Raw genomic sequence first — 20,440 nt, 5'->3', positions numbered from 1 at the left:
CTGTGGCTGTAACTTTTTGCAGTCTGAGGTGCAACAATAAAACTAGCAGACACTTCTTTTTTTTTTCCTTCTTTACAATTTCATGAACAGTAGATTCATCTTTTTTTCTTTTTTCTTTTGGTGGAGGCAGAGTCTTGCTATGTAGACCAGGCTGGTCTCAAACCCCTAGCCTCAAGTGATCCTCCTGCCTTGGCCTCTCAAAGTGCTGGGATTACAGGCCTAAACCATAGTGCCCAGCTGGGAGATTTGTTCTTACTGTAGATCTTAGCAATCTCAGCATACCTTTCTTTTTTCCCTTCTTAAGGAAAACAACTTTCTTAAGTCAACAACTTTCACCTTTTCATTTAAAGGGCGCACTTTAAAGCTTCTTGAATTGCCAGCATCACAACTCCTGTGCTTTGAGGCCATTATTAAATACAATAAGGTTATTTGAATATAAGCACTGTGATACCACAACAGTCAATCTGATAACTGAGATGGCTACTTAGTGACTAACAGCAGGTGGCGTACACAGTGTGGACAGGCTGAACAAAGGAATGATTCATGTTCCAGGTGAGACTGGATAGGACAGAGGTGGATGGCATGAATTTCATCACAATACTCAGAATAGTGTGCAATTTAAACTTATGAAGTGCCTATTTCTGGAATTTTCCATTTAATATTTTCTGACCTCAGAACCATACAAAAGCAAAACCGCAGATAAAGTGAGGTACTACGGACAAGGAACTCTACTTGTGTACACTGACCTAAAAGTCAAAATAAAGATGCACTTCTAAGATTAAAGATTATATACACAAGTTTAGAATGAATGTACTTGCTTAAGTTTCCCTTCTCTTTAAAACTCAAGTTAGAAAAAATAATTAGACCCAAAAGTAAAATTCTTAACTATAACAACAATTAGTACTATATACTATTAAAATGTCCTATTAGGAACTAGGAACACAAGGACTTCATAGTTCTTTCCTTATTTTCTCTCAGAATTTCTTAAAAGATGAAAAATAAAAGTTAACATTAACTACCAACAGCAATTTTGAGTATTTGAGTCAGCATTCAGAAAATTTAAATGATTTTATTACCAAAAGATTTTGAGTCTCCTTTGGCAAATTCCCCATTATACATGATTAATAAATTTCTACAAGCAATTATTCATTACAGAACTATAAAACTTCTGAGATGGAATTTGCAAAGCAATGAAACAGTCATTTCACACTGTGTACTGCACTACACAGATTGCTTTTTGTATTTATGAAGTTTAAATGCAGGGAATAAGTCAATATTTAACTAAAAAATGGATTCAAAACTAACCAGGTCTGCCATAAGGACAGAAATTTAGGTGAGTGGAATAGAATAAAGAATCTAGAAATAAACCCATACATCTATGGTCAACTGATTTCTAACAAAGTTGTCAAGACAATTCAATGGGGAAAGAATAATCTTTTCTCCATATATGGTGCTGGGATAATATGTCATATCAAAGAATGAATTTGGACTCCTACCTTACATGTACCTCACATATACAAAAATTAGTTCAAACTGGATCAAAGATCTAAATATGTTAAGAGCTAAACTATAAAATTCTTACAAGAAAACATAGGTGTAAATCTTTGTGATTTTGGATTAGGCAATGGTTTATTTGACATGACACTTAAGCATCAGCAACCAAAGAAAAAAATAGATAAAGTGAAATTCAAAATGAAAAACTCCTGTGTGTCAACAGACACAATCACAAAAGTGAAAAGACAAGAGAATGGGAGAAAATATTTGCAAACCATTTACATGATAAGGGTATAATATCCAGAACATATAAAGAACTCTTACAACTCAACAACAAAAAGACAGGTAACACAATTAAAAAATCGGCAAATGATCTGAACAGACATTTCTTGAAAGACATATGAATGACCTAAAAATCAAAATAAAGAATTATTTTATTACATCTCATTAGGGAGATGTAAGTCAAAACCACAATGCCATACCACTGCACACTCCCTAGGATATCTATAATAAGAACAAAAACAAAAATGGAAAACAAGTGTTGGTGAGGATGTGGAGAAATGGCAACACCTGGATATCGCTGGTGGGAATGTAAAATGGTATACTTCGGAAAACAGTTTGGCGGTTCTTCAGAAAGCTAAATAGACAGTTACCACACATGATCCCACAATTCCATTCCTAGGTATGTACCCAAGAGAAAGAAAAAAAAAAAAAAAAAAATATATATATATATATATATGTATATGCAGTATTTATACGTCCACATAAAAATTTATATGTGAACATTCACAACAGCATTATTTATAATAGCCAATAAGTAGAAACTATCCAAGTATCTATCAACTGATGAATGGGTAAATAAAATACAGTATATCCTCATAGTAGAGTCTGACACAAGCTACAAAATGGATAAACCCTGAAAACATTATGCTAACTGAAGGAATCTAGTCGCAAAAAATCCCTATCACATATTTTATGATTCCATTTGTGTGAAATGGCAATAGGCAAACACAGAGATTGAAAATAGATTTGAGGTTGCTTAGGGCTGGAGAAACTGGGGGGACATAAAGGGCGACTGTTAATTGACTGGAGTGATGGCTGCCCAACTCCATGAATATAATAAAAACCATTAAAGTAAATACTTTTTTTTTTTTTCTTTTTGAGACAGAGTCTCGCACTGTCGCCTGGGCTGGAGTGCAGTGGCGCGATCTCAGCTCACTGCAACCTCTGCCTCCAGGATTCAACCGATTCTCCTACCTCAGCCTCCTGATTAGCTGGGATTACAGGAGCCTGCCACCACGCCTGGCTAATTTTTGTATTTTTAGTAAAGATGGGGTTTCACTATGTTGGCCAGGCTGTTATGGAACACCTGACTATCGTGATCCACCCACCTAGGCCTCCCAAAGTGCTGGGATTATAGGCGTGAGCCACTGCGCCCAGCCTAAATTAAATACTTTCAATGGGTAAAGTCCATGGTATGTGAATTATATCTCAATAAAGTTGTTATATAAAAATTATTGACTTTAAACTATCTACTATTACCAAGGAAAACAGCAACAACAACAACAAAACTAACCTTGAATACTTGAGAGCCAGGCTCATTGTAAGTTTTGGCATTTTTTGCGAGGAGATCTATATCTTTGGCCATTGCATGAATACTTTTGTAGCTTCCATTCTATAATAAACAACAAAATATAGCAGTTCCTTTTAATGAGAGTTAATCAGTACAACCTTGAAAAAAAGAACTCCACATATTTCTAAATTGTCATCATATTCCAAGACTTTATTGGAAAATACACATATGAACAACATGTAAAGTCATTTTCTTTTTTATAAATTATTACTGTACCCATTTATAAGTAAGTTTTTGAGATAGGTAACAAAACCAGAGCTGCATTATTCTCATAAAAATAAATTACAATTTTTAAAAAGTCAAATAAGGTAAAAGTTTTATTTTGCAAACACATAGTGCTTACTATGTGCCAACCACAGTTCTAAGTGTTTCATGAATACTAATTCTTTAAAGTGGATTTAATAGTGTGAAGCAAAACTCCCTCTAGTTACATGAACCACTTGGGATAAAATATGAAATCAGTCCAGCACAGAGGCTAACATTTTCTGAGTACCTACTGTGTGCTAGAGCTGTCAGGTCTGAAGGCTCACTCAATCCAAAACAACCCAGGAATACTCATACAGTTGCCTAAATTTACAAAGGAAATGAAAGAGGGACACACTTTTAGGTAACAGGCACACCTGCCTAATGATAAGTACACAGAAATGAAAAAGACATGGTCTAGAGAGAGTAAGGAAACCAAACTGAGTGAAATGGAAGGTGCAGAAGGGTAGAACCATAAGCACAGGTAGGGTAAAAACAAAAGAGGCAGAATCCAGAGAGCCAGGCAAAGGAGTGTAACTATTTGCCATGTGGGACTACCAACAACTATACATCCTTCTTATATGGAGGGAATCAGCATAGGTGTAGGGAGGGCTCTACCTCCCACAATGAGGATGAAAGTGGGCAGATGGTCACTTCGCCAGCAGCCTGGCAGCCAGGGCAAGGGGAAATAACCACAGGTCAGCTAATTCATGTTTGGGTCTAGAGGGATTAATGGAATGGCCAGGAATTCATTCCTGACTCCTGCAGGAATGGCAGGAATTCATTTCTGACTCCTGTAGAGGACAGTCTAGCAGTAGAGCAGCAAGTATCCAGGGACCACAGTAGCAAATGACAGTGGTAACAGCAATGGCACCACAAAGAGGCTGTGCATGATCTCGGCTGTGCCATGATGTTCCTGAGTTCTGCCTAGTATCCAAAGGCTAGTTCCTCAACCTTTCTTCTCAACAATTCTGAGCTATCCAATATGCTTTTCAAAAATTATTTTTCCACTTAAGTTAGTCAGAGTCGGTTTTGTTCAACTGGTACAAGCAGTTGTGACACACTTTAGCAGGCATTGGAAAACAAGTTAATTAAGTCTCTGAGCAGGGGACTGGCAGGAAGAAAGCCAAGGTCAGGAGGCAAGATATAGAAAGGACTAGAAAGCCTTTCATCAGAGAGGCAAAATAGATTATTCCAGTAATTTGGACATAAGAGGACAAGGACCTTGAATCAGGTGATGGCAAAAGGTGACTCTGAGACTTTTGGAAAGAAGAAAGCACAAGATAAGGCGAGAAGTCAAAAGAGAAGACTGGGGCTGAGAGAGAGATGATTAAGGATCTGATTTGATTTCCAGGATTATGAAAACATAATCCTCTTACACAGATGTTAGAAATTCCAGGGATTTAAGAGACTTGAGTCATTCTCAGTAGCAGTTATTGGGCTGATCTAAAAACCCAACAAGGCCTGGCATGGTGGCTCACACCTATAATCTCAGCACTTTGGGAGGCCAAGGCAGGTGGATCACTTAGGGTCAGGAGTTCGAGATCAGCCTGGCCAAAATGGTGAAATCCTATCTCTATTAAAAATACAAAAATCAACCAGGTTTTATGGCAGGTGCCTATAATCCCAGATACTCGGGAGGCTGAGGCAGGAGAATGACTGGAGTCCAGGAGATGGAGGTTGCAGTGAACTGAGATCACGGCACTGTACTCCAGCCTGGGTGACAGGGCAAGACTCTGTCTCAAAAGAAAAAAAAAAAAACTCTTAAAAAAAAAACAGATGATACATTAGGCAATCTGTATTTTATCATTCTGTGAAAATTTATCTGTGGTACCAGTAATTATATACTGTTACTCTTTACTACTCTCTTAGAATTTAAAGTCAAAGAAGTTTCTCCTTCCTGGCAAACCACAGTGGCTATCAGTCTCATTTCTCAATGACACTATGTAACACACTGTTTTCCTTTTTGCCTTACCTCCTGGGAGTGGCAAACTCTCCTTATCCTGGGAAGATCAGTGACTCACATTTATAAGGACCTCATGCTGTAGGTTCTATGTGAGATGCTTTTTCTATATTATCACTAACCTCTATGACTCTGCAAAGCAGTGATACTACACGCAACATACAGCAGAGGAAGCAGGTAAATCACCTGACCAAAGTGACATAGCTGGTTAAGTAGCAGAGCTAGAAAAAGAACCATATCAGTTCTACTCTAAATACTCAATTTCTGGTACAATTTACCTCTTTTTCCCTATACTTTCCCTTACTACTAATAATCAAATTTTAAATCCTAGTCACTCAGTCATATAATTAATATTTATTAACCACCTACTCTGTGAAGAAACAGTAAGTGTAAGGGTTGAGAACACAGACTACAGCTAGACTGTCTGGATTCAAATCCTAGTTCTCCTTACTAGGCGGTGATTTGGGCAAGTTACTTAACATTTCTGTGCTTCGGTTTTCTAACTTGTAAAATGGGAATAATAACAGTACTACCCTGTGGGGTTTTAAGAATTAATTAGCTAATACACATAAAGCGCTTAAAACAGTGCTAGGTACATAGCAAGTCTATGCTGAGTGCTTAGTTGCCACTATTTACTGCTAGGGATACAGTGAAGGGGGAGGGTAGAGAGGGCCAAAGAGAAGAAAGTCATATCTAATTCCACTGACCTTACACTCTAACATCTGTTGTGGGTAGCTTTTATTCTAACGTATCCTAAAGCTATTTGGAAGCAGATAAAAATAAACAACAGGTTACCCCATCTACCCTGATGTGATTATTATGCATTGTATGCCAGTAGCAAAATTTCATGTACCCCATAAATATATACACACCTGCTATGTACCCACAAAAATAAAAAATTAAAACATTAAAAATGAAACAAAGCTTTTATCACAAATGTATCTTTTATAAACAGAAATGTCAGTAACCAACGCGTTTTAACTTTTGTCCTAAGATGCAATCCAAAGCTACAATCAGTAACACTATTTTAATTTATTTACATGATTTGCTAATAACCCCTTACAGAGACAACTAGCTTCTCTGTCTTCTAAAAGCTCCTAGGAAAGATCATAGGCCAATCCGCTCTAAACCACAAACATTTATGTATGGTCATCTTCATACCTGTATCCTCTGGGCAATGGTCTTGAGATCTATAGGCTCTTTAATTATTGCATAATAATCTGGATATTGCTGGAAGACAAAAAGCCAGGCATGCTCAATAAGCTAATGAGAAGAGAAGGAAGCACATTGACAATCTGTTGTTCAAACAACCAGTTAAGCAGCTTTGTGAGATTCGAGGCTAAAGACACCGCTGTACAGCACGTTTATTATATCAGAACCATAAATAATTTAATTTTAAGAAGCTTCATGATCTATCCAACAGCATGGCATAGGAGTTAGAACTTGGCATTTGAGTGTTATTATTATGCAACTAGCATACAATTTAATGTTTTAAAAAAGTCTAGGCTGGGGCTAGGTGTGGTAGTTCACACCTGTAATTCCAGCACTTTGGGAGGCTGAGGCGGGCAGATCACCTGAGGTCAAGAGATCGAGACCAGCCTGGCCAACATGGTGAAACCCCATCTCTACTAAAAATACAAAAATTAGCCGGGCGTGGTGACAAGCACCTGTAATCCCAGCTACTCAGGAGGCTGAGGCAAGAAAATCACTTGGACCTGGGAAATGGGGGTTGCAGTGAGCTGAGAGCATGCCATTGTACTCCAGCCTAGGGGACAAGGGTGAGACTTCATCTCAAAAAAAAAAAAAAAAATCTAGGCAGGGTGTGCTGGCTCACACTTGTAATCCCAGCATTTTTTGGGAGGCCGAGGTGGGTGGTTCACCTGGGGTCAGGAGTTCGAGACTAGCCTGGCCAACATGGAGAAACCCCGTCTCTACCAAAAACACAAAATTAGCCTGGTGTGTTGGTGCATGTATGTAATCCCAGATACTTGGGAGGCTGAGGCAGGAGAATCACTTGAACCTGGGAGGTGGAGGTTGCAGTGAGCTGAGATTGTGCCACTGCACTGCACTGCAGTCTGAGCAGTAAGAGCAAAACTCTGTCTCAAAAAAAAAAAAAAAAAAAAAAAAAAAAAAAAAAAAAAAAAAAAAAAAGGCCGGGCGCGGTGGCTCACGCCTATAATCCCAGCACTTTGGGAGGCCAAGGCGGGCGGATCACAAGGTCAGGAGATCGAGACCACGGTGAAACCCCGTCTCTACTAAAAATACAAAAAACTAGCAGGGCGCGGTGGCGGGCGCCTGTAGTCCCAGTTACTCAGGAGGCTGAGGCAGGAGAATGGCCTAAACCCGGGAGGCGGAGCTTGCAGTGAGCCGAGATCGCGCCACTGCACTCCAGCCTGGGCGACAGAGCGAGACTCCGTCTCAACAAAAAAAAAAAAAATAAGAAGAAGCAAAATTCTGGTCAGGCACAGTGGCTCATGCCTGTAATCCCAGCACTTTGGGAAGCTGAGACGGGTGGATCACGAGGTCAGGAGTTCAAGACCAGCCTGGCCAATATGATGAAACCCTGTCTCTACTAAAAATACAAAAATTAGCTGGGTGTAGTGGTGGGCGCCTGTAATCCCAGCTACTCGGGAGGCTGAGGCAGGAGAATTGCTTGAACCTGGGAGGCAGAGGTTGCAGTCAGCTGAGATTGAGCCACTGCACTCCAGTCTGGGTGACAGAGCAAGACAGTCTTGAAAAAACAAACAAACAAAAAAAATGAACCTAAATTATTAACAACTTCTGATTTATCAAATACTAGCTCATCCCAAGAAGTTGAACATGTTGAGGAATGTCCTTGAAGCTTTCACAACAACCTAGAATCACTTACTGTCCTCAGGCTTTCCTACAGATTTTCTTCCTTGGAGGAAATAACTGCAGTTGCCCAAATATCAAAAGTTGGTCTTATCAGATGGGAGAGGTTCAGGGGAAGTCAGATTGTGTTCTCCCAGCTCTTCCTACCTGTTCAAACCCTACCGAAGCCCAAACAACAACAACAAAAACAGAAAGTCACAGCCTTCACTCAGTTACTGGGCTGAATAGATGATCTCTGTGTTGCTTTATCTCATCTGTCCCCTAAGCTTATCACTACTTTCTTAACCCTACTCCTTCCTTTACTTGGATCAATCTCCATTGCTGCCCCTTCTCTTTACCAGCTCTACTTCTGAGACAAAGTTCAGAGGACAAATTATGGCAAAGCCACCCAGCATGGAGTACAAAGTAATTCGAAGTCATCCAATCCCACAAATTCCCAATCTACCTCTCCCACACAGCCAGCCTGCTTGGGATGGACTTACTAAGGAAAGGTGAAAACTGCCCTGCCCCTTCAGGTCTCAATTCTTGTTGTCTTTCAAACTGTCACACCCTGAGGGACCAATAGAAACCTGCTTTTCCCAACCAGTTCCTTCAAGCTGACCTTGAAGGGGGTATGGGGGGAACTAATCATTAACGTTTCATTGCCCCAAATCACTGTTGTTGATTTGACCATCACTGATTATCTCCTGCAGCGTAAGAATAAATCTTGAGCGAAGACAGTACTTCTTTTCTATTTTGCGTGTATGTGTGTGCGGGTGAATGAGAGTGACAGAAAGCGAGAGAGAGAAAAAGAGACAGGGTCTCTTTCTGTTGCCTAGGTTGGAATGAAGTGGCATGATCACAGCTCACTGCAGGCTTGAACTCCTAGGCTCAAGTGATCCTCCCAACTCAGAACCCTCAAACAGCTGTGACCACAGGTGTACACCACCATGTCCAGCTAATTAAAAAAATTTTTTTTTGTAGAGACACAGTCTCAGCTATGTTGGCCTCTCAAAGTGCTGGGATTACAGGTGTGGGTCACTGCACCTATCCTGCACTTCTTTTATAATTTTTTTATAAATAAAAATAAAATAAAATACAATTCACATAGTAACATAAAATTTACCATTTGAGCCAATTTTAAGCGTACAGTTCTGTGGCATTAGGTACACTCACACTGCTGTGCAACTATCACCAACATCCACCTCCAGAACTTTTTAATCTTGCAAAATGGAAACTCTGTACACATTAAACTAATTCCCCATTCCCTCCAGCCCCTGGCAACCACCATTCTAACTTTACGTCTCTAAGATTTTGAGTATTCTAGGTACCTCATATAAGAAATCATACAGTATTTGCCCTTTTGTGACTGGCTCATTTTGCTTAACAAAATGTCTTTAGGGTTCATCCATGTAGGATGTTTCAGAATTTCCTTCCTTTTTAATGCCAAATAATATGCCACTATATGTATATGTCACATATTGTTTATCCATTCATTCACTGATGGACACCTGAGTTGCTTCCATTTTTAGCTATTGTGAATAATGCTGCTATGAATATGGGTATACAAATATCTCTTCAATACCCTGCTTTCACTTGCTTCGGAGTATGTATCCAAAGTGGAACTGCTGGATCATATGGTAATTCCATGTTTAATTCTTCAAAGAATCATCACACTGTTTACTCCTTTTCTTAAAATTTTAAGTCATATGACCAATATTAATAATTATATCTTTCTAGTAAGACTCACACCTAGGACAGCAGTGGTCAGATGCTTTATTTCTAATGTTGTAACTATTCTACAGCTAGTCAAGACACATCTTTAAATAACTAGACTTGCCAGTGACTGATGAGGAAAGTTGCATGCTACTCATCAGTCAACAAGCATCTTGCATACCTATGACCACCCAGCATGGGGTACAAAGTAATTCGAAGTCATCCAATCCTTCGGATCGGGTTCCAGTTATAGACAGGAACACAAAGGTAAATACAGCACAGTCACTGTCCTCAAGAAATTCAGGGAGAAAAGGAGGTAGACAGAAAAGTAAATGATCACAATAGGGCTAAGTGCTACCGTAGAGTACTTCTGGAAGTATACCCTTACCTAGAAATATAAGAATGCTGAGGCCGTGAAAATGTTTCCGGTTTCATAGGCTAATGTGAGTCAAATCTGTATGTTACCTATCTTTTGGGTGTAAAGGCATAAGGAACTCTGATACTTTTTAAAGGTCTCACTTGTTTAGAAAACCTCTTCCTTTTTCAGGTAGAAGAGTACCTAATTCATTTTTCTTTTTTCAGCATCACCAGAAGATCAAAGAGAACTAAAAGGAGGAAGAACTCATTTATCTTCCTCTTACCCTGTCTCCTACACAAAGAGAAAGTTTCCACTCACAAATGCAACGTTTAGGCTGGGTGTAGTAGCTCATGTCTGTAATCCCAGCACTCTGGGAGGCTGAGGCAAGTGTATCACTTGAGGTCAAGAGTTCAAGATCAGCCTGGCCAACATAGTGAAACCCTGTCTCTACTAAAAAATACAAAAATTAGCCGGGTGTGGTGGTGCATGCCTGTAATCCCAGCTACTCGAGAGGCTGAGACAGGACAATTGCTTGAACTCGGGAGGCAGAGGTTGCAGTGAGCCAAGATCATGCCACTGCACTCCAGTCTGGATAACAGAGTGAGACTCCGTCTCAAAAAAATAAATAATAAATAAGGCTTAGTTAAGGTGCTTATTTTATCAATGAAGAATTACCAATCTTGGAAACAACCCAATGTCCACTGACAGATGAATGAGTAAACAAAATGTAATAAGGCATGGTGGCACACGCCTGTATACCCAGCTACATGGGAGGCTGAGGTGGGAGGATCGCTTGAGCCCAGGAGTTTGAGGTCAGCCTAGGCAACACAGCAAGACTCTATCTCTAAACAAAACCAAACACCCCAAAAAACTTATAAACAAAAGATATTATATATAAATAACAAAATGCCATTCAGTTTTAAAAAGGAATGAAATTCTGATTCAGGCTACAATATAGATGAATCCTGAACATATGCTAATTGAAACAAGCCAGTCACAGGACAAATATTGTATGATTCTTCTTCTATGATATACCTAGAATAGTCAAACTCATAGACAGAAAGCAGAATGGTAGTTGCCAGAAGCTAGGAGAAGAGGAGAGTGGACTTGGTGTTTAATGGGTATGGAGTTTTGGTTTTGTAAGACTAAAAAGTTCCAGATGGTGGTGATGGTTGCATAAAAATGTGAATGTACTGTACACTTAAAAATGGCTAAAATGATAAATTTTATGATACATATCCTTTACCATAGTAAGAAACAAACAAAAAGAATTACCAATCAAAAAACAAAAAACATAAAAATCACAACCTTCTGATCATGTAAAATGATAGACCGTGTATGTTTTGTGCTGCTTGTGAGGAGGATCTCTTGGCTGCCTCCAACATCTTCCTTTTATTTATTTTTTGAGACGGAATCTTGCCCTGTCACCCAGGCTGGAGTGCAATGGCGTGATGTCAGCTCACTGTAACTTCCACCTCCCAGGTTCAAGCAATTCTCCTGCCTCAGCCTCCCGAGTAGGTGGGATTACAGGCACGCACCACCACGCCAGGGTAATTTTTATACTTTTACTAGAGATGGGTTTTCACCATGTTGGCCAGGCTTGTCTCAAACTCCTGACCTCAGGTGATCTGCCTGTCTTGCTTGGCCTCCCAAAGTGCTGGGACTACAGGCGTGAGCCACTGCGCCTGGTCCAACATCCTCCATTTTTTTTTTTTTTAATTTGAGATGGGGTTTCACCCTTGTTGCCCAGGCTGGAGTGCAATGGCACAATCTTGGCTCACCCACCACAACCTCTGCCTCCAGGGTTCAAGTGATTCTCCTACCTCAGCTTCCTGAGTAGCTGGGATTACAGGCATGCGCCACCAGGCCTGGCTAATTTTTTGTATTTTTAGTAGAGATGGGGTTTCTCCATGTTGGTCAGGCTGGTCTCGAACTCCCAACTTCAGTTGATCCACCTGCTTCAGCCTCCCAAAGTGCTGGGATTACAGGCAGTGAGCCACCATGCCTGGCCCAACACCTTCCTTTTAAACTTACTTTATTTATCAGTAATTAATAAAATTCTTGAAGTACTAAAAACAAAACACTGACATTTACCTGTTTTTATAATTGCATCACTTACCACTTTAGAAGGCAGTTTCTGAAAAAGTTCGCTAATGAGACGTCCTGATGGATTTGTAGCTACAACTATGGCTTCAAGAAGCTGTTCCAGGATCTCCTTCAAGTAAGTTGGAGAAGACTGGTAATGTGGAGAAAAAAGTACTTTGTAAGAAAAATAATAAAATGCTGAATATTACATAGCTTCTAAAATTGTAAAGCTAATTCATAAGACCAACTTCTTTTTTTTTTTTGAGATGGAGAGGCTGGAGTACGGTGGCACAATCTCAGCTCACTGCAACCTCCACCTCCTGGGTTTAAGCAATTCTCCTGCCTCAGCCTCCCGAGTAGCTGGGATCATAGGCGTGCGCCACCAGGCCCAGCTAAGTTTTATATTTTTAGTAGGGACTGGGGTTTCACCATGTTGGCCAGGCTGGTCTCAAACTCCTGACCTCATGTCCGTCCACCTCGGCCTCTCAAAGTGCTGGCATTACAGGCATGAGCCACTGTACCTGGCCAAAAAAAAGCAACTCCTAACCAGTACTTATTTTAACTCCAAATTTCAAGAATATCCCATAATGTTCTGATGCTGGACACAGGCACTGCATCCCTAGAATAACCTATATGAACCTAATGAGGCTCCTTATGTTATTTTTGCAATGAAATCCCTTGTAGTAGGTCCTTTTATTGAACCTTTTTCTACAGTAAACATTATAATGGCAAAGTTTAAGTGCTACAAATGTAAAATGAGCAACTGAGCAGGAGAAAACATGTCCCATAATAGTCGGTCATTTCTATATCTGCTATTCACATCTATTGGTCTTCATATTCTTACAGGACAATGACTACTTACATAAAGTTGGGACTACATACTTTTCACCATGGGGTGCTCTACCAGGTCTAACAACTGAATTCAAATTAAGTCAAAACTAAATAGTGATTAAGTAAATCAATGTACACCATTTCTGCTCTTTAGACTGACTGGTTTATACCTAGCTTAGTCACTGTTTCAACACAGGAAGTATATGCCCCAAAGAGTACTTGACCAAGGAGGGTCCAAGTCTGAAGCAAGTTTCTAGAATAAGCAATGGAATGTCTCAGTCAAGGATTAAATGATGCTTCTAGTCCAAATCATTCTTTGTACATATAAAATAAAGAGTAATGGTTTTTCCTTGTTTAAATCACAAAAGTAAAGGTATTCTGTCCCAATACAACAGAAGCTCTTTTTATTTAGTATAGTCTCAATTTTAAGGTTCAGCACTTTTTTTTCTCACCACTCTGTTGCCCAGGTTGGAGTGAAGTGGCGTGACCATGGCTCATTGCAGCCTCAAACTCCAGGGCTCAGGCAATCCTCCCACATCAGCTTTTCAAGTAGCTGTGACCACAGATGTGTACCATCATGCTTGGCTAGTTTTTTTTACTTTGTGAACACATGGGCATCTCACTATGTTGCCCAGGCTGGTCTCAAACACTTGGGCTCAAGTGATCCTCCAGTCTTAGCTTCCCAAAGTGTCGGGATTGCAGGAGTGAGCCACCGCGCCAGTCCCAAGAAAATCATCCTTGATTTAAACATTAGAAACCTGAAAATGTCTTCTCCCTCCATGAGAATTATAGAGCTATAAAGAGGCTTGGGGTCTAGCATGGTGGCTCACGCCTATAATCCCAAGCACTTCGGGAAGCTGAAGTGGGAGGATCACCTGAGGTCAGTAGTTAGAGACCAGCCTGGCCAACATGGTGAAACCTCATCTATACTAAAAATACAAAAATTAGCTGGTGTGGTGGCAGGCATCTGCATTCACAGCTACTTGGGAAGCTGAGGCAGAAGAATCGTTTGAACCCAAGATATGGAGGTTGCAGTGAGCTGTGATTGTGCCATTGCACTCCAGCCTGGGCCAAAGAATAAGACACCGTCTGAAAAAAACAAAATTTGAAAGAGGCTTGGGAGGTATAAATGGGAACATACAAGATCCTCCCAATTTCTCATCAATTATGCACTACAGAAAGAAATATGGGCAAGTCCTAAATGTAGGCATTTTAATTTTTTGACTAGAGCCCTGAAGGTCTACACTAAGGGTGGGGCCTCTGCAAGCAGTGTTCTACTGAAGAAAGCATGGGTTGCTTCTCCTGCATTTATACCAGAGAGTAGAATTCCAGGAAATTCCTAATTTTAGCCTTCTATCTAGTTCCAATCACTTAATTACTTAAATTGACAAGGTGCTGAGGAACTATATATTTATATATCATATATAAAATACAAAATTTTACACATATAAAATATACATAATATATAGGAACTATATGTATGTGTATGTGTGTATATATATACACACACATATATATATATATTTTTTTTTGAGACAGGGTCTCATTCTACCACCCAGGTTGGAGTACAGTGGCATGATCTCAGCTCACTGCAACCTCTGCCTCCCAGGTTCAAGTGATTCTCCTGCCTCAGCCTCCCAAGTAGCTGGGACTAAAGGTGCCCACCACCATGCCCAGCTAATTTTTGTATTTTCAGTAGAAATGGGGTTTCACCATGTTTGAAACCAGGCTGGTCACAAACTCCTGACCTCAGGTGATCTGTCTGCCTCGGTCTCCAAAAGTGCTGGGATTACAGGGGTGAGCCATAGCACCTGACTAGGAACTGTATTTTGAGACTCTAATAAGTAATTATATTTTTGAGAAATTCACCCATCACTGCTTCTCTGTGTTCCAGCAAAAGGCCTATGTAGATAAGTTACGGAAGAAAGGGGAATATTCTGCACTGTGCTTCTTATAATTTAGCGGTAGAAGAGTTGTGATCTCCTCTACTATTCTTTTCTCCTCTTTTCAAACATGTCTTTTTATTTTCTTTTTTCATTTTTTTTTGAGATGGAGTCTCACTCACTCTGTCGCCCAGTCTGGAGTACAGTGGCGCCATCTCGGCTCACTGCACCCTCCACCTCCCAGGTTCAAGCAATTATCGTGCCTCAGCCTCCTGAGTAGCTGGGATTATAGGCATTTGCCACCATGCCTAGCTAATTTTTGTATTTTTGGTAAAGATGGGGCTTTACAATGTTGGCCAGGCTGTTCTTGAACTCCTAACCTCAAGTGATCCTCCCGCCTTGGCCTCCCAAAGTGCTGGGATTACAGATGTGAGCCACTGTGCCTGGCCATGAAGCATGTGTATTTATTTAGTAAATATTTATCAGCACCTACGTGCCAGGTATAGTGTAGATATAAAGAATAAATGAACAAGAAGATACCTGCTCAGGAGCAATCATTCTGCTTGGGGGAAGAGAGAAAAACAAGTAAACTAGTATGTTATTATTTCACATATAGTGACATTATAAAAACTGAAGACAACCCTGTGATGACAGGGTGGGGTAGGAACTAAAAAGGAGGAAGGCAGAGCAAACAATTTAGATAGGGTGGTCAGGAAAGTCCTGTCTCAGTAGATACCACTTTAGATGGTGTCAGAATAATAAAAAAGAGACAGTCACGGGAAAAGCCAAAGGAAACATTTTCTACGCAGAAGAACAACTGCAAAATTCCAGTGGTAGAAACACACCTGGTATGTTCTAGGAACAGTAACCATTCTAACCTACAGAAATATTCCTCACTAAGGTGATTACATTCCAACTTCTAATCATACTGCCTTCCCTTACATGATGTCTCAATGTAGCAATACTGGACTAATCCTTGATAATATCAAGATTCTCTTTAAAACTGAGCAGGAAATATGCATTAATATAAGTACAATTCATGAAAATCACCACGCATGGCACACATTGTCCAGGATATCCTAGGATCCCTTAAAAATGGAGTGGGGCTCTCTGGCTGAATGTCCTTTTATCCTCCCAGTTACTAATACAATTGCACAGGAATTCTAGTTGCCCACAACATCCCAGAGGGAATCACAAGCAGGGCCCTCTCTGCCTTCCAAGAGCCCATCCATCACAATTTCCAGCTGCACACTTACTCCTTCAGTCACCGTGCCCTGATTGTCTTGCCCATCTTCATCATCATCTTCATCATCTGCTTCTCCTTTCTGAACAAACTCATTTCTTGTTCGAAGGTACAAATCCCAGAGTTTGCAAGCAGCTTTATATTCAGGAGAATCTGGCTGTATGTTAGCAAAAAGAAAAAAAATCACTTTAGTAATGTATTGGAGATTAGTTGCTACTTTTAAAGTACCTGCTTCAGCAAAGACCAGTATTTTGACACAATTTTGAAAATTCTATTACAAATTTTAACATCCTCATGATTAAAACATATATGGGTCTTAATCCCACTTCCAAAAAATTAAGTGTATGTTTTAAAGACATTCTGAAATCAAATTATTTATGTCTTATCTCATTACAGAAAGACTTCAGGCAGAAGACAAATGATTTGCTAAATTAAAACTAATTATGACCGGGTATGGTGGCTCACTCCTGTAATCCCAGCACTTTGGGAGGCCAAGACAGGTGGATCATGAAGTCAACAGATCGAGACCATCCTGGCCAATATGGTGAAATCCCGTCTCTACTAAACATACAAAAATTAGCTGGGCATGGTGGTGCGTGCCTATAGTCCCAGCTACTTGGGAGGCTGAGGCAGGAGAATCACTTGAACCAGAGAGGTAGAGGTTGCAGTGAGCCGAGATTGTGCCACTGTATTTCAGCCTGGCGACAGAGCAAGACTCTGTCTCAAAAAAAAAAAAAAAACCAAAAAAACCCAAAAAAACTAATTACTCAGACACTAAGAAAGACAACTTAAAGGATAAGATTTGATTTAAAGGATAGACGCTAATGACTGTTCTGATGTTATTAATATTTCTAGTTTGAAATTCCTTAATACCTTGTTTCAAAATGTCTGTTCACGAAGTATAGCGGGTATAATAAACTCTTGACTGAAACCTTCTAGTTAAAACAACATTGGATGCAAACTTTAAGAAATAAAACTTTAAAAATGCATACATGGAATGCCAATAGGAAGTAAGGATGTTCATAAAATTAAAGGAGTAAAAGCAGGAACCCAGATGAAAACCCAGAACACTGAAGTCAAATGTTCACTTTGTGGGCATTCATTTGTGATAAAACAAGCTTTGATTTCCAAGCCTTCTCTGGCAGCAAGGAGGGAAGACAAACGTCGGGGTCTACCAGAAGCTGGGAATCCAAAGGCCATGGCTGCACTGTTAGTGGGAACTCAAATCAGTTTCTGCACTGCCAAGGAGCAAGGAGGACTGCCCATCTCAACCTCTACCTATCTAAACTCACACCTATCTCAAACCATGGCACTGAGAGGAGAGGAGAGGCGTGAAATGAATCTCTGAGAACTCTTCATCATAAGTTAGCCTTAACAAAGACAGGGCAGTCATCCTGGACAAGCAACAAATCATTTCTGGATGAAATCAACTTGAATTTAATGCTCCAGTGATCTCTAGAGATAAAGTTCCAAGAAATATGAGCTCATAGTAAAAAATCATGAGGCACATAAGAATCAAAGAATCACAAGAGAAAGCTAGCAAAAATGACAGTGAAACTAAACAAATATATGTATTAGATACTGGAATTCAAATATTAGATTGTCAGAATAATCTGCCATAGAATAAAAAACAGATGTGTTAAAAATGTTTAAAAGTTGGGCATGGTGGACGGGCGTGGTGGCTCACGCCTGTAATCCCAGCACTTTGGGAGGCTGAGGCAGGCGGATCATGAGGTCAGGAGATTGAGACCATCCTGGCTAACATAGTGAAACTTGTCTCTACTGAAAATACAAAAAATATATCACAATGAAACTATAAAATACAAAAGAGAAAAAGATACTAAAGGTAGCTAGAAAAGAAAAGACAGATAACCTTTAAAGGAACTACAATCATACTGACGGATGACTTCTCAATAGCAAAAAGGAATGAAGAATAAAGAAAGTCGCAATAATGAATTGTACTGACTCTACAAATCAGTATTATTGTTATTATTAACGTTTTTAAAGACAGGATCTCACTGTTGCCCAGGCTGGAGTACAGTCGCATGGTCATAGCACACTGCGGCCTTGAACTCTTGGGCTTAAATGATCCTTCCACCTCAGCCCCTCAAGTAGCTGGGACTACTGGTGCACACCACCATGCTCAGCCAATTAAAACAATTTTTTTTTTGGTAGAGATGGGGTCTTAGTACACTGCCTAGGCTGATTTCAAACTCTTGGCTTTAAGCACTCTTCTGCCTCAACCTCCCAAAGCGCTGGGATTACAGGCATGAGCCATCATGCCTGGCTGAATAGTATTTTATGGCAGGGGTCCCCCACCCCCAGGCCACAAACAGCTACCAGTCCATGGCCTGTTTGGAACTGGGCCACACAGCAGGAGGTGAGCAGCAGGCAAGAGAGCATTATGGCCTGAGCTCCTCCTATCACATCAGCAGTGGCATTAGATTCTCATAGGAGTGTGAACCCTATTATGAACTGAGCGTGCAAGAGATCTAGGTTGTGAGCTCCTTATAAGAATCTAATGCCTGATGACATGAGAAGGAAGAGTTTCATCCTGACCTTGCCCCCCACCCCCCATATCCACTGCTGTCCATGGAAAAACTGTCTTCCACAAAACTGGTCCCTGGTTCCAAAAAGCTTGGGGATCACTTTCTACGAGATTCAAAAATTGCCACAAAAGAACTAAAGTACACAGCACCAGCATTATAAATAAGGAAAAGAGTGACCAGAGTTGAATTATTCTAAAGTCTTTGTATTGTTTGGAGGATTAAGATCCTGATTAGCTTCTGGCTTTGATAAGTTAATTATGCATACTAAAACTTCTTAGATAAGAACTAAAAGATTATCCATAGGTGTTACAATTTCCAAATTTTAGAGGTAATAAGAGGAAAAAAGTTTTGCAAAAAAATGAAATCAAAAGAAGGCATAGAGAAAAAAATAACAAAATGCATTGAAGTGCAAAATACAGAAACTGAGCAAGGTGGTGTGCACCTGCAGTCCTAGCTATCTGGTAAGACTGCAATGGGAAGACTGCTTGAGTCCAGGAGTTTGAGTCTGGCCTGGGCAACTTAGTGAGACCTCATCTTTAAAAACACTTAAGGCCAGGTATGGTGGCTCATGCCTATAATCCTAGAACTTTTGGGAGGTCAAGGCAGGCAGATCACCTGAGGTCAGGAGCTCAGGACCAGCCTGGCCAACATGGTAAAACCCCATAAAAATACAAAAATTAGCTGGGCATGATGGTAGGTGCCTGTAATCCCAGCTACTCAGGAGGCTGAGATGGAAGAATCATTTGAATCCGGGAGATGGTGGTTGCAGTGAGCCAAGATCGCACCACTGCACTCCAGCCTGGGCGGCTGAGTGAGACTCCGTCTCAAAAAAAAAAATAAATAAATAAATAAAAAGATTTAAAAAAAAAATTTAAAAAGATGAAATGAATAGAGTAGAAATTTAGATGGTAGAAACGTATCTAAACATAATGGTAATTACTAAAACTATAAAGAGTTGAAATGCTCTAGTTAAAAGATAAAGATTATACACTGGAGTAATAGAAGTTCATATATATGTTGTTTACAAGACATACCTCAGCATTAAAAGAATATGAACATGTTAAAAGTGTAAGAATAGGCCGGGCGCGGTGGCTCAAGCCTGTAATCCCAGCACTTTGGGAGGCCGAGACAGGCAGATCACGAGGTCAGGAGATCGAGACCATCCTGGCTAACATGGTGAAACCCCGTCTCTACTAAAAAATACAAAAAACCAGCCAGGCGAGGTGGCGGGCGCCTGTAGTCCCAGCTACTCGGGAGGCTGAGGCAGGAGAATGGCATAAACCTGGGAGGCAGAGCTTGCAGTGAGCTGAGATCCGGCCACTGCACTCCAGCCTGGGCGACAGAGCGAGACTCCGTCTCAAAAAAAAAAAAAAAAAAGTGTAAGAATAAAAAAAACAAACTAGGTAAACACCAAAATAAAGCTAGTGTAACTACATTAATGTCAACAAAATACATTACTAGTAACAAAAAGGGCTATCACATAATGCCAAAAAGTTCCATTTACTAGGACAATGTAATAATTTTAAACTGGTATGCTCCTATTTGCATGATTTCAAAATATATAAGGCAAATAGTAACAGAATTATAAGGAGAAACAGACAAATCGATAA

General features: G+C 40.1%; 1 protein-coding gene across 25 annotated transcripts in view; it reads right to left on the bottom strand.

Annotated features, from left to right (window-relative positions):
- PBRM1 (polybromo 1) overlaps nucleotides 1-20,440 on the bottom strand; it is a 146,679-nt gene that overhangs the window by 106,514 nt on the left and 19,725 nt on the right. For all 25 annotated transcript variants that reach the window (XM_030929635.1, XM_030929929.1, XM_030929966.1 and 22 more), the window contains 4 exons: nucleotides 16,295-16,438; nucleotides 12,359-12,475; nucleotides 6,495-6,563; nucleotides 3,071-3,169 (listed from right to left, as the gene is read on the bottom strand). In XM_030929635.1, coding sequence (XP_030785495.1) covers nucleotides 3,071-3,169; nucleotides 6,495-6,563; nucleotides 12,359-12,475; nucleotides 16,295-16,438 — 429 coding nt within the window. The remainder of the gene's footprint in view (nucleotides 1-3,070; nucleotides 3,170-6,494; nucleotides 6,564-12,358; nucleotides 12,476-16,294; nucleotides 16,439-20,440) is intronic.

Source organism: Rhinopithecus roxellana, chromosome 1 (genome assembly GCF_007565055.1).
Source record: "Rhinopithecus roxellana isolate Shanxi Qingling chromosome 1, ASM756505v1, whole genome shotgun sequence".
Classification (NCBI taxonomy): domain Eukaryota; kingdom Metazoa; phylum Chordata; class Mammalia; order Primates; family Cercopithecidae; genus Rhinopithecus; species Rhinopithecus roxellana.
The sequence above is the reverse complement of the archived record's forward strand: the minus strand, read 5'-3'. Positions and strand labels throughout refer to the sequence as shown.